We start from the raw sequence: 15,710 nt of genomic DNA, 5'->3' as shown, positions 1-15,710 counted from the left end.
CAGTCTCAAAGTATTCCTACTTTTGTTTTATTTCCTTTCTGTCTGAATTTTTATTATCCCAAAACACCACATTTTTTACTTTGAATTTTGTTGAACATGTCTGATAACAACTCTACACCCACTCCATCTCTTCCCGGTTCCTCTCCTCTCTCGGTTCCCGAAATTGACCCTGTTGTCCTGCAAGATGAAGATGTAGTCATGGAGGAAGGTCCTCAAAATCTCCACCATGACACTATGAAGTCTAAATATGCAACTGAGCATATTGACAGCAAGAAACTTCTGCACTCAGCCAAGGAAAATCTTAAGTTGGTCCAACAACGTATAATGCTGCCTACGCTCACTGGATTACATGCAAGAATGAGAATGCTACGTCGGATGTTACCAAGGATGCATTAACCGCTTACAAGGAGGTTGAAATTGAACTTGTTACCACTCGTGATGCGTATAAAGTTTTTCTCTCGGTGAACAAACCAGAACCGTCCAAGAATGATACTTTTGTGCCAGACACTCTTCCTTTCCTTCAACTGAGAACTGACACGGTCATCTGGAGAAAGAATGCAGAAGTCTTTGACTCTGTCTACGATTTTTGCATGCAGTTCAAAACGGTACTTGAAGCTCATGGTCTGTCCTTGGATGAAAGCTGGGAGAGACTTTTGCCCATGGCAATGAATAAAGAAGATCGATCCTGGTTTGTCGAAGCCCTGAAAAACAAGAAATTGAACTGGAGTCAAGCTGAAAACAAGCTAATGGATCATTTTGACACTCCATACCGAAAGTTTCTGATGATGGTGAAGGTCTGGAAGCTAAAGCAATCCGTTGGTGAACCTGTTCGTGAATACGCGGCGAAGTTTCAAAAACTGAGAAGACAAGCAGGTCTTGAGGATGGTCTTCCTTTGGTTCTTTCGTTCTGGTGTTCCCTGTTGGAAACTGTGAGAAAACAGTCTTCGGTTGCTCTCTCTTCGCGTTATGGTACCCAACTTCCGGACAATGTCGAATCCATAATTGGTATTGTTATTGCTGCAACCAACGATTCCGACATCTACCTCATGGATAGCTCTGGTGAAAATAAGGACAATGAACGTTCTTTAAAACGTCGCTCCAATTATCAGGGTACAGTCAGTAAAGATTCTTACGAGTCTAATAAGGCGCCCTCCACTATAAACAACTGTAAATTTTGTAATAAGCCTTGGTATCGCGGTCATCGTTGTGAAGAATTTCTACAAAGGAAGAAACAAAGAATTTCTAGAATGGCAAAAAGAAACCATGGTCACAACACCCAGGACAAACTTAATTCCGATGACGAAGATGAGAATGAAAAAAGGTTGCTGGCCTTATCCCTTGCATGTAAGTCTTACCCTAAAAAGGACACCGTAACAAGGGATTTTAAGAATAAGAAAACTAATGATATCATCTTTCCCATTCTTATAAATAACTCTATTAGAACGTATTCACTATTGGATACTGGTGCCTCCATTAGTTCTGTGGACTATAATTTTTGTTTAACTCATAAAATCAATATAAATTTTATCAAACATATACATAAAGATCTAATTACAAAAACAAATAAATATGAATATTATATAAGGGCATTTGATAAAGAGAGTTATATTAAAAGAATTGGAACATGCACACTAAGCATTACTTGTAATAATAAGACCATCGAACGCACTTTTGAAGTTATGAATTTAACCGATACTGATGAAGATATATATCATATCAGCATTGGCACTGACTATATGGCGTCCTTGGGTTTAGGCATTTATGGTTTACCTGTGAACTTTGACGATCATGATTCTATTGGGCAAATGATTGAATCAGAAAGACGTTATAATAACACCAGTGAACTCCTTGAATCCATTGAAGCAGAGAACAAACTATTAGAAAATTGTCCTGCATGTGAACCTGATGAATTTAAATCAGCGATGGATTATATACAACCATACATTACTGCCAATCAGAATATTGCAAAAGGATCATTCTGTACTATTCCAGAAAGTGTTGTATCACTAGACACTCCTCCAAATGTGACAGCCTATAAGAAACCATATCCTGTTCCCTTAAAAATGATGGAAGTTGTCGATGAACAAATAAAGGAATGGTTGGATAATGGTATTATTAAGAAAGCACCTGCCAATACAGAATGGAACACACCCTTAACTGTGGTCAAGAAAACTGATGCTAAAGGTGAAATAAAAGGGTACAGAGTCTGTCATGATCCGAGACATATCAATAGTCTTTTAAAAACAATTGACCGAATGCCCTTACCTATAATTAGTGATTTGTTCGAAGATTTAAAAGGTGCCACTATATATTCAACATTAGACTTAAAATCCGCATTTAATTCTTTAAAATTAAATCCAAAAGACGCACATAAATTAAGCTTCACATGGCGAGGTGTCCAATATCAACCCATCGGTACTGTATTTGGTATTAAGCATGTCAGTTCTCAATTTCAAAGAACCATGAGCATTGCTCTAGACGGGTTAACATTTGTCCGATTCTTTGTGGATGATATTGTGTGTGCAAGTCAAACAGTTGAAGAACATAAACAACATCTAAAACAAGTCATTCAACGTCTAACTGATGTAAACCTCAAATTAATCCTGATAAATGTAGATTTTTCCAAAGTGAGATTTATCTACTTGGTTTCCATATCTCTCCCAAAGGTATCAGTATGGATCGTCGTAAGCTAGCCAATGTTTTAGAATTTCCCCAACCTAAAAATGGCAAAGATATTATGCGCTATTGTGGATTGATCAATTACTTTCGAACTTTGATTCCGAATGTATCTACTATCATGACTCCCCTTGATCCATTGCGCCATGAAAAATCACTTGACAATTTATGGACTGATAAACATCAACAAGCTTTTGACAATCTTAAAAAGCTCTCCTAAATGATACTGTTCTCTCATATCCTGACATGAATGCTCCCTTCTCTATAAGTTGTGATGCATCCCTCACCGGAATTGGATCTGTATTGTATCAAGAAATTGATGGTAAAATAAAGTACATATCTTTTATTGCAAAAAGCTTGTCTAAAAGTGAACGAAAATATTCTGCCACAAAACGAGAATTACTGGCTCTAGTTTTCTCTTTAAAACGCTTCCATAAATACGTTTACGGCTCTACATTTACCTTGTATACGGACCATAAAGCTTTAACTTATCTCCACACTCAACGCGTTGCTAACCTCATGATGATCTCATGGATGGACACCATTCTACAATATGACTTTAAAATCGTTCATTTGCCTGGTATTGCCAACATCCTCCCGGACGCATTATCTCGCTTATTTGAAACTGATTACGAAATGTCAAACGAACTGGGTGGGGATAAATCCATCATGAGAAGTAGAGTTGCACGTAAAATACAAGAAGAACTGCCAAAAATTGATAGTGGTGAATACTTTACACCTCCAACACAAGAAGAACGTATGAAACTACTGTCACATGAACATAGTAAAGGACACTTTGGTGTTGAAGCGATGTTACAAGCATTAAAAAGAAACGGTATATACTGGCTAAATTTAAAGAAAGATGCAAATGAATTAATACAAGCGTGTATTCCATGTCAACGCCATAACATCATACAAAAAGGATATAACCCATTAAGACCTGTCTTAGCTACTCTTCCTGGTGACAGCTGGGGTATTGACTTAGCAGGTCCGTTTACAACTTCTATAAGGGGAAACCATTATTTATTAGTTATGATTGATATAGCCACCAAATTTTACATACTAAGAGCTATACCTGATAAATCTGCTATAAGTGTGGCTTCTGAAATCCTTGATGTCATTTGCACTTTCGGACCAATGCGTAAACTTCAAAGTGATCATGGGTCCGAGTTTATTAATAGCCTTGTAAACAGCATAAAAGAAAACTTGGGATTCAACCATGCTTTAATTTCACAATATCATCCTAGGGGAAATGGAGCAAGTGAAAGAGCTGTACAATCTGCCGTCAAAACTATAAAAAAGCAAATAAATGGCAATGTCGCGGAATGGGACATGAAGGTTGCACCTACCCAATTGTTCCTTAATAGTAAATATAATGTTCGTACAAAAAGCACACCATTTTCCTTAATGTTTGGTAGAAACCCTAATGACTTTGAAGATTTTAGCAAAGAAAAGGATAAACCAACTTCAGATAAAATTAATAAGGAATTACAAAATAAAATAAAATTTATGACTGAAGTGGTCTACCCTGCTGTATACGAACAAGTCAAACGCGTCACTGATAAACAAAAAGCCATGTTTGATAAAAGCCACAAAATGATCGACATACCAGCAGGATCAACAGTAATGATTTTAATAACTGACAAACAAAATAAACTTGATCCTCATTATAAAGGATTTTATAAAGTGGTCAGAAAAACAGCTGCTGGTACATATGTGCTTAAAAATGAAAAAGGTTTTATAGAACCCAGAAATTATCCTCCATCACTATTAAAAGTAACATCTGCTGACATTGTTCCTGAAGATGACATTTTCTATGAAGTGGAGGCAATCATTGGACATAAGAAAGATCCTGAAAATCAATACTTGTATAGATGCAGATGGTTAAACTATGATGATTCGCATGATACATGGGAACCTGCTGATAACTTCACTGATCCAAAATTTATCACTGAATATTGGAGAAGAATAGGTGAAATCCCTGAAAGTATCACAGCAATTAACAAAGCAAATAAGAAAACATTGAAAACAGTAAAAAACCAAAACATCAGTCCCAATTATGAACCAGTAACAAGAAAAAGATCGGTAGAATTGAATACAGATTGTAGTGACTCTTACAATAAAAGGAGCAAACGATCTTACAAATAAATTTACCGGTATTAGTCAATACCTGGGTGGGGATAATGTGATGATCTGGCTTACTTCTAATAAAATCATCATCATAAAAATAACATCAGATACACTTACATCATACATTCTACACTAAAATATAAATATCTCAGCATCCATACTTGATAAAGAAAATACACTTCTTTAGTCTCTACACGTCTTTAACTAAAATAGTGCAAGAAGACACTGTACTAAAATAGTGTACTTCCATTATGCAATAATTTTATAATTTAAATTCAGACATCTTATATATATCCTTTATTCTTTGACCTTGATAATCCCTAATTCTCTTTTAACTAAATAAAACATATCAACAGTCTCAAAGTATTCCTACTTTTGTTTTATTTCCTTTCTGTCTGAATTTTTATTATCCCAAAACACCACAGAGGGTACACCAAAAAACAACCGTGCATTGGAATGACAGTCGAGAAAACTGCTACGGATCAATATAACGGTTTTTGAATAGCGCATAGTTGGTATGAAAACCAAAATCGCTACATATATCAGTGTCTACACATCTGCATCTACTTTGGCATGATGCTTTGTCTGTTTTCGTAAAATAACTTTGACACCACTGATAAATTTAATTTTAAATCACTGATAAAACTCTTCTTGGTGTAACGTTACATGTATGCTCGCTGTATATAAATCTCTCAGCTAAAAGTGCCTTAAACACCTCTTGCGCTACCACCTTTTTGTTATAAAACTGGCTCAATACAAGTTACGAAAGAAAAAGCTGAGAGTATAATTTGGTGGTATTTCAAACTCATGTTGCAGTTGGGTGTCGTGATGAAATTCCCAAAGATACTTTTCAAAGCTTGCAGGAGTTTATAATGCATCAGGAAGGTGAACTCGTACTTGCTGCCAGCTAATCCTTAGGATTACCAAGAAAACTACCAACAAGGAAGGTCGGGTACACATAAAGTCAATGAACGAAAGATGATATTTCGAATTATAAAAGAAAGTCATTGAAAATACAATGCGTTCAGTAGCAAGCCTTCAAACGGATAAATAATTTTATTGAAAGATCTTTAAATTCAGCAATCTTTTTTGGTCTCCTCAATAAACATTCTAATTTCTTCGCGATCTTCATCACCTATATCTTCGCGACGAAGTTCTTGTCTCAACTTCAGCAAATGCTCGTGTTTCTTTATCATCATTTGCTGTTTCAAATGACGTCCCTGAGCTGCTAAAAGTAATGCATAATTATCTGACGAGTCTGACTGCTTCTCAAAGTAGTCAGAGATAATCTGGGATACCTTTCTTTTCTCGCCTCGATTTTGTTTAGTCGAAACAGGTTCAGAAATAGGCGCAGTGTCATCAGCATCCACAATATCGTCATCAGGGCTTGGTAACTGGAAATCATTATGGTGAGGCTGCCCAGCAGCATTTAATTCTGGAATTGAACTTTCATTTGTCTGAGATCCAACTCTGGTATCATGCGGTTCGGATCCAAGCAAAGGAAGAAGATCATAGTACCATTTAAACAATTTGATGATTTTCTCTGAAAGTTTAATTTTAATTTAACAATAAGTGGTAACTGATAGTTTAGTTTGTTTACCTCTAATGGTTTTATCACCATCAACTTCAGGATTGACCCCAAAACCAGGTGAGTTGACTGTGACAAATGTGGCGTAGAATGTTTTTTTTAAATATCTGATGGTTTCTATGATGCTCTTTTCGCTTTTTGGCACATGACCTCTGTCGATGAGAACTTGGCGCAATCGTCTTGACATAACTGATTGGTTTATTACTTCTCCTGGTTTCAAAGTCACATTTCCAGTATATAAGTCCCAATTGTTTCCTTCCAGCATCCATTCGACAACGACATCCTTGGAACATTTTCCATCCTTATCATAATCGTGTATCCAGCTGGTCGGATTGTACTTTTTGTACATGGTATTCCCAGCTGTGGAAGTAAAACTACACTGAGGTTTCGAGGGTGTGAATGAATATTGAGGCTTATCGTTTTCAGATCGAGGCAAAATGTTGACAGGTGTTTGGCTCATGATTGATAATTTTATGTGATGTTCAAAACGGAAAGAACTACATCCAACCGTTTTTTTTTTTAGCGGTTATTATTTTAGCGGATAACAAAAAGTAGTACCTCAATAACATATTACATCATCTCTTCTCCTCCAATTACAATCTATTCTGAGTAAAAGTCTGAAATCTAAATTATGAATACTAAAATCATAAATTCGCTTGAATGAATTTGCTGTAAACGTAGACAAGAGTATGACAATGATGATTTTTTTTTAAAGATTAAACGTTGTTAAAACTTCTGTACCACTTTATTTTAGGATATTAAAGAAGAAAACAAAATGAGGATACGGCAAGTCCATCTTTAATATGTTGTCAAATTCTTAACAGTATTCCGCATATAACAAGAGGTGGCTCTAATCCTTCTTGATTTAACCTATCTGACATCCAACCCTTGACAGTATCTGACTTTCCATTATCGTTACAGTTGGAGTTGGAGGAAGGCTAGGTTTCCGGTACCCTATGTCATAGCGTGTTTGGCTGTGTTTGAGACGAAGACCACGAAATCAGGTTTGTATTTACTGCTTCCACTTTAAAACCGTTTACCCTAATCAGCACATCAAAAGTACCATAAACCAGAATCGAAACGTATTCTGTAAAAGAAAGAAAAGAAAAAGCAAGTATCTCGTAACATTCGAAATAACATTTATAACACCTTATTTAACAATATCACAGAGAAAAAAGTATCAAATGATCGCTCATTTTGAGAAAACTGCAAATAGTTAAACTAAGTATCAGATGGTCTACGAAGAGTGTAGAGCACATTGCATGAGTCTGGGTATAATCTCTGCTTAATAATAACTGTCGTGAAGTTATCACTTCCATATAAAGTATACTAATATTAGTCGGATCGACTGATTATCTCATCCTGACATAAACTAGTCCTTGTTTATTATTGTTTTTTTTTTATAAATAAGCCATCCCGCCCACTTCTTTCTTTTTCTTTTCTTTTTATTAACGTATACAAAAGCAGATAGTTTGAAAAAGGTAGTTAGCCACGAGTTTTATTTTTCCAGCCAAATCTTTAAAGATATGACTTACAGACAGAGTATTAAATTACAAGAGGCGTACTCTAATTTTCCGCAGGATTCATCCAAGGTTAAAAAAGATGCGCCAAATATGATTTCATGACAAAAGTTACCCGAAAACCGGTCTTTCTTTTTTGCTTTGTTCCCTTATTGGGCTTGGTGATGGCTTTTATGGCTGCGACTGGTCACTAGTTTACAGTGAGAACCCACATACTGAAATGAAAATAAATCGCATGTTATTGACAATATAATTTTCTCTAGCGTAGTTTTAACAAGCAATCACGTATATCCAGATATTGTCTAAATTGTAGATTAGATCAATGTGCTTCTAATGCGAACGCCACACATACGTAGGCAGTTCCTTAAAGGTATATGTATAGACTTTACAATTAACCTTTTCTTTAAAAAAAATGTCCAACAGTCCATAGGGTCCTTGCTTAAGGCATACTGGAGATTTGACAGGATAGGCAACGCAGAGAAAGGATGAGGGGACACGATACGATATTTTTTGTAATCATCATTCCAATAAGATGTTTAAGCTTCTTAAAAGATCTGAAGTCACGTACTTCAACAGAAGCACGGGTTACAGGTGCTTCAAGTGGGGATAGAACAAATTTAAGCTGTCACATATGCACTAGAAAATTCGAGACTGTCTCAGAAGATGCTATACCAGATGACAATACGATTGTTTTCTGGTAAACTCATTTATCCCAAGTATGTTTTGTTGCTTACTATCATTTATTAATTATGATGCTAAATCTTCAAGAAAAAAAAACATTTTTAGGCCGCACTACTTGGATCAACAAGTGATTAGTTCGAAATCTAGGATCTGACAGTACCTTGCATATTTTGATTGTTTCGATATGTGAAGGGAACTCTACATTTAATATATATCGCTTGACTCGAATGCTGCAGTGTTTGGATGAATTTACTATAATTGTCTTTTTTTCAGCACGTAAACTTTGACAATTCAGTGAAATTTGTAAATACTGTAAATCTTACATGTTTCATGTACTCACGTGTGGCATAATGTGGACAGACATATGAATCATTGTTTAAATAACCAGATTGACAGCAAGCTGTACATATATCTGTAGCATCTGAGGTTGCCAAGTATCTTAACGATAATGAGGCTACAGTATTGTTATTGAAGCCATTCCTACAGTTTGCTTTGCATTGTCTAGCATGCAAGATGTGACAGTAGAATGCCACTGGTGATATTATTCCTGTCAGTTTGGATCACTTTCCAAACAAGCAAAAACGATCAGATCATAAATAAAAATTTTGACTGCAGAAAAAGAATTAAAGCGCTGGAAGCAAATAAAGCTTTTTTTTTTTAATTGACAAATGTCAATAGACAGACGTCGGTTAGAAGGCATATAATATTTAAAGGCCGCCAAGATAAAATGGCAGACATTTGTTAAAAGTTAGTTCCAGTAAAGAATGGGAGTGTAGGGACATTTATGAGGATTTACCGTCCCATTTAAAAGCATGATGCCCTTCTCTTTTATTTGTTGACACTCAGATGTGTTTTTCAGTGTAAATATGGAGATGAGGCAAGTCACAGAGGATGCATACAGGTATAAGAGGAGGAGGAAGGCGAGATAGCGCACACTATGTCCCAGCCTAGGAATAAGCAGCAGTAATATCCCAGAGAAGTTTCTTTTAAATATATTTTTTTGGAGCGCCATTGAAAATGTTTTAAGAACGTCACATAAAAGGGCCAAAAAAGCATAACCCCCCAAAGGAACACTCTTTTTTTCTTTTCTTCTCTTTCCCTTTCTTCTTTTCTCTTTTTTAAAAACCCTCTGTATTCATAGAAATTTTATATATATATATATATATATATATAGATATACAGACACAACACAAACAAAAAAACATACACATACACACACACATACACACACACACACACACACACACACACACAAAAAGTCATTTTACTTTCACCCCCAATTTTTTTAATTGTACGCGCGTTTATAGTAGGCCCCCCCCCCCTATTCGGTCTATTTTTTTTTCTCTTCTCTTTTTTTTTCTCCTCCCTTTTTAGAAAACATCTTTTTTTTACAAGAAAAACCCTATCAAAACAAAACAAAATACCTTTTTTTTTATTCTTTTCACCATGTCAGTTATTCGATATACAAAAGATGCAATGATTAGTTTACATGACAGTCCGCTTGTACAAAAACCAGAATCCATGCCTTCATTATCGACTTGGTTTGGGTAAGCTTATTATTTCCATCCTTTTTTTTTTCTTTTTCGTTAACATCTTGCACAATATAAAGCGAGGATCCTAATTCACCAGCATCAAAAAGCATATTAAACGGTGCCATTATAACCCGCTCCAGTACAGGTATATTCACTATGCACATACACACACACACACTCTGGTTTTCTTTTTTTGGTTTCTAACAGCAAGCTTAGATAAAAGTATAGTTCTCGGGCCTACCAAAACAAACTTTGCCTCGTCCTTATATGGAGGCTTGAAACGAACAGACGATGGCTTAAATATATCAAAACAACAGTTATCAACGAGACACAATAGACAGGTAAATATGTATATTTAAGCTTTCTTAAAACTGCAAGCTAACACTCTTATTAAATATATATATATATATATATAGATGGATGAAAGATCATCAAATAATATTAAAGATTATCGCACACCTCGTGGTCCTTCATATATGGGCGAAAAAGGATTTTCACACAGATCATCACAAGTGGATAAACCATCATCAGCAGACAACAGAAAATACAACAACAACAATAATAATAATAATATGGGTTCACCACCACAGGCAACACATGGTAAGCGAACGGATCGATATAGTATGAATGATATGAAGGGCCGTCGAGACCGTATGTTTCTTTTTCTCTTTTTATTCTCTCTCTCTCTCTTTCTAACATTCTTCTTTGTTTTATAGACGCACAATCAAATAATAACCGCAATAACAACAGACATAGTAATTACAACGACGATACTGAAAGAGTGCCAGAATGGATGGATTACACACCCGAGGAGGAAAATGAGGCCAAAGAAGACGACCTGCAAGCTCAATTTGCCAATGATTTAGAAGCTTGGAAATCCAACATGAAGAAGAGAGATGGTATCAATGAGCCTGTTAAAACTGTGGCCGTGGTAGAGAAAAAGATCACAACAACGGTAGCAGTGGAAGATGCGCTGGCTTCTTTATCAATGCAAACACACCAAGAATTAGGTTTCTTTGATGAATCCGATCAACGTCGTGAAAATGCAAAAACTGGTTCTCGTTTTGCTAAATTCTTTGCCAAACGAGAAGAACCCGAGTTACTCGTGGTAGAAACACCTCAACCCCCTCCACAACAGCAACAAGCTCGTTCTATCAGTGTGAATGATTTGTTTCAAGGTCCTGCTCAATTACCTCCACAACAACAGCATTTTATGAACCAGCAACACCAAATGATGCAACTGCAACAACAGCATCAGCAGCAACAGCAACAACAGCAACAGCAACAGCAGCAACAGCAACAACAGCAACAGCAGCAGCAACAACAACAGAGGGTATACTCAGAACAAGACATCTTGAAAACGTTGGGAGCTAAAAAGAACATTATGGAGACCAATGAAGATGCCATGGGCTTTAATCGAGTCATGCAAATACTTTCTCAACCCAAACCTTCGCTTCCCAAGTCTTCGCTTCCTAATAACACGATTGAAGCACCAATCCAGCAACAACAACAACAACAACCACAACAACCACAGCAAGGTAAGGCATCGCCATCCATGATGACTGGTTCACCATCGGATAAATCCTCCACCATGTCCAACAGGTTCGGTAATAATTTACCCACTTCAGTGTTGCGACAAATGAGTGCCCGTTCTTCTGAATCAAGATCCCCCTCCATGCAAACTACGAAATCAACTCCCATGGGCTACAATGGTTTAAAGCAACAGCAACAGCAACAGCAACAACAGCAACAACAACAGCAACAACAACAACAACAGCAACATCATCAACAACAACAACAGCATATTCCACCTCATCTTCAACAACATGGTGGTATGCCACCTCAACCTTATTTCCAACAACCATATGGACAGCAGTCGTACACACCTGCCATGATGGATCATCGTGCATATGAACAATTAGTGCAGTTTAACAATGGACCTGATTTACAACGCGTGCCTCCTCCCCCACCTCATTTTAACAATGGACAACGTAATAACGCGAATGAACAATTTTTACCTCATATGATGATGCCACCTCCATTAGCAGGTGGACAACGACCCATGATGACACCTCCCCTCCACTTGCAACAGCAGCAGATGCAGCTTCATATGCAAGGACAACAACAGAGGTTTCCTTTGCAACAACGCGGCGACATGATGATGCCACCCCACGTCATGGCCAATGGTAAGCTTTATGTGTATAAAGAAAGAGAATGATGATTAATGTGATATATGTATAGGTATTCCTCCTCCCATGTTCAACAAGAACCAAGGTTGGGAACGTCAATAAAACATTTTTTTTTTTTTTTTTTTTTTTTTTTTTGAGAGAGAGAGAGAGATTTAATAAACAAAAAGTTTATTTTGTACATGATTATTATTGAATGGGACTAAAGGCAATGGTACAAATGGTGGAACCAGTTTGACCACCGAATTGAAAGGTAGGATATTTGACACTTGAATGAAAGGTGAAATCTGCAAAAGAGAAGTGGGAATCAGAAGACACAAATAATAAATACAGAATAAAACTTACGATTTTTAAAGTTTTCAATTAATTCATCTTTGGTCCAGTTGCAGCTAGTGATTAAAAAGAGACCTTGTGGATCGATCATACGATGAACTGATTCCACGTATTTCTCTCTAGGACCAGCTACACCATCTTTCTTGGCCTGCACTTGATCGGGGTGCAATGAGATGGCGTCATATGTGCCTTTATCCAATACCAAACGGAACGGTGTGTGTTTACCTACAAACCAATCGGGCTCCGATAGAAAATCCACAGCCTCATACTGGATCCATTCTAACTCACGATCCTTGGCAATGGCCTTAGCCAAGGTAATGGCTGATTCGGAGTAATCAATACCGTAAAGGTTCTTGAAGCCTTCATTACTTAACTCGAGCAACAAGTGACCATTGCCACAACCTAAATCGATCATGCTGCATTGAGGATCGTCGACATGTTCAGTGACCCAATCGACCATCTTTTCTACACTGTCTTCACCGAACCAGACTTCACCAATATCACCAATTTCCTGAAAGTTGTTATTTTCACGGTCATAGACAGTATCCCAGCTTATTTTAGATGATGTTTGTTAAACGAGACTGGTCCATTGTTTGTGTGTTTGATAGGGGGGGGGAGTTTTATTTTACTTTACTAGGTTTTGGTGCCTAATTTTGACGCTTCAAAATCTTGTGCCTCTGGAAATTCCATATTTTCTAAATAAAAATTTTTTTTTCAAAGAGAGAGAGAGAGAAAAAGAAACTTTTTTTTGTTTCAAGCGGTGTATCCAAAAAATGAAATTTTGACCGGACGATGAAAATATTTTTGTGTAGCCACTAAATAAGAAAGTAACCTTTACTGTACATATCAAACACAAATATAGATTATTTTTAACTTTTTAATTAATACTCTCAATGCGGAGCGTATATGTAATCAAAAGAAAAAAAAAAGACGGAAACAAAGCATCCGCAGAAATATAATAAAAAAAAGATAAAGATAGACTATGCTGACAACTCCGCCTATTTTTTCTGTACAATTACATTTAGGCACCTTAAAAAATACACAGCCGCAATTCCCTATTTATAACCCCTCCTTTTTATAATTAATACCTTCTTTTCTTTTCCATTTAACACTTTTTTTAAAAAAAATTATCAGAAATGACATATATTAAGCCAGACCCAGATATGCAAGAGGAACAAGATGATTTGATTATGTCTTACTTGAATGCAGACTACTTATCTGCAGACACACCACTTTCACCACCTTCTTCCACCTCTTCTTCCTCAGATACCACAGGATCACCAGAGAAACACACCGTAGATGATTTTATGCTGGACATCAACACTTCGGATTTTCTTGTAGATGATCATTGGACCACAAATACAAACTTATTTAACCCTTGTTTCCCACAGCAACAACAACAGCAACTACAGCAACATCAGCTTCAGCAGCAACAAGATCTCTCTGCCTTCCCATTCTTCTTGTCTCCACCACCCATGGTTGGAAGTCAATTTATCCAACCTTTTTTATCTTCTTCTTCTACAGGCTCTGTATCAGATTCAGAACAACCTAAAAAGAAACGAGGTAGAAAGAAGCGTGAACAAACACAACCCGTCTTAGCCCAACCTTCCTTATTAGCTCCCAAGCCATTGGCTCCCAGACCCAACACAAACACACCAGAACTCATCAAAATTGAGCCAGATCTCTCTCTCACATCCATCACTACCCCTACAACACCAACAAAAGAAACACCATCACCTCCCATGACACAAGAAGCTCAAAAGGCAGCACAAATACAAAAGCGTCAAGAGCGTCTAATTAAAAATAGAGCTGCCGCTTTACTTTCTCGTAAACGAAAAAGGGAACATTTGACTTGTTTGGAAGAGGAGAAACAATTGCTGGTACAAGAAAATGAAGCATTAACCAATAAAGTTGTAGAACTATCCAACCGCGTAGATGCTCTTGAAAAAGAAAATGCCGCTCTTAAACAACATCATCATAACCCTAACACCATCATTAACATTGGCAGTAATAAAAGACCATTAATCAACACTGCCAACAAAGTATCATCCAAAGCAACTGGCGTAGTATTTATGGTAATACAACCCCTGTTTATACAACCTTTTTTTTTTTACTCACGCACACACACTTTTTTTTTTTAGATTATGCTATTTTCTTTTGCATTGTTTACGTTACCCTCGCGCACAGCTGACCGTTTGACGGTAGGAGGTGGATCCGTGCTAGAAGGGAGGAAACAGTTTCCGGCTATTGGCTCCAGGTAAAACTACCCACAATAGCTGATATTATATATTATATGCAGACTGATTAATTTTTTTATATGTGATGTATAGTCATCATGTTGATTATTCCGTGGTTAATAATAGCACCGATCTTGTTCTCATTGATGCTGTACGCCCTCGTGATTTACAGACGTGGATCAATCATAAAACAGATGTAAATGACATTCAAACCTGGTCAGAAAATGAGGGTCAACGTCATGTCTATTTGTACTCGCCAGAGTTCTCACAGATTGCACCCACAAACCCTACCCATCCCATCAGTACTTCCACACAGGACTTACCCACCTTATCACTTATCTCGCCGTATAACGTCACAGAGAATTGCAAAGATCAAGATCAGAAATACCTGCAGATTGATGTGCAAGTACTACGCTCCACAGTTATCAAATCTCAGCTTTTACCACTACAACAATGTGATTTTGCCTCGTCGCTTCTGGATGGTCTCAAGAAGGATTTAATCACTAATCAACAAAATCTTGCCCAACCACAAAATGTTACACCAGCTTTAATTGTAAAACGTGACAAACGCGCAAAGAAGCTTGCCAGAGTTCTATAGTGCAGTTAATATATAATATATCTATTTTTTTTTTCTTTTTGTTAGTATTTACCCACCCCTTCTCCTCCTAAAAGTTATAATAAATGATCTTCACTTAACAAATTAGCTATATATTGTTAAACCCGCTTTTTCCCTCATGGAAACTTTTCTTCCCTTTTAATTCAATTTTGTCGGTAAATAAACTTTTTTTTTTTTTTTTAATTGTGTGTGTTTCGTTCATGGTAGAGAG

The 15,710-nt window shown here is 36.7% G+C and overlaps 1 protein-coding gene across 1 annotated transcript; it reads left to right on the top strand.

The window, feature by feature from the left end:
• Window positions 1-9,790: 9,790 nt before the first annotated feature.
• On the top strand, window positions 9,791-15,586 carry EV154DRAFT_543313 (uncharacterized protein). The gene is made up of 11 exons (XM_051604553.1): window positions 9,791-10,142; window positions 10,205-10,272; window positions 10,344-10,468; window positions 10,544-10,778; window positions 10,844-11,734; window positions 11,756-12,313; window positions 12,369-12,410; window positions 13,802-14,131; window positions 14,171-14,688; window positions 14,788-14,903; window positions 14,977-15,586. The coding sequence occupies exons 1-11, from the start codon at window positions 10,042-10,044 to the stop codon at window positions 15,479-15,481; spliced, it is 3,489 nt and encodes a 1,162-aa protein (XP_051458670.1). The 5' UTR covers window positions 9,791-10,041; the 3' UTR covers window positions 15,482-15,586.
• Window positions 15,587-15,710: the final 124 nt, after the last annotated feature.

This window comes from Mucor mucedo (assembly GCF_025094135.1).
Source record: "Mucor mucedo strain NRRL 3635 chromosome Unknown EV154scaffold_35, whole genome shotgun sequence".
NCBI lineage: Eukaryota > Fungi > Mucoromycota > Mucoromycetes > Mucorales > Mucoraceae > Mucor > Mucor mucedo.
This window is presented reverse-complemented; position numbering and strand designations above follow the sequence as displayed.

Coding starts and splice junctions, on each gene's coding strand:
- EV154DRAFT_543313 (XM_051604553.1), top strand. CDS start 10,042: ATGTCAGTTATTCGATATACAAAAGATGCAATGATTAGTTTACATGAC. Junction 10,779..10,843: donor TATGAAGGGCCGTCGAGACC/GTATGTTTCTTT, acceptor TTTGTTTTATAG/ACGCACAATCAAATAATAAC. Junction 14,132..14,170: donor TCCACCACCCATGGTTGGAA/GTCAATTTATCC, acceptor CTTCTTCTACAG/GCTCTGTATCAGATTCAGAA.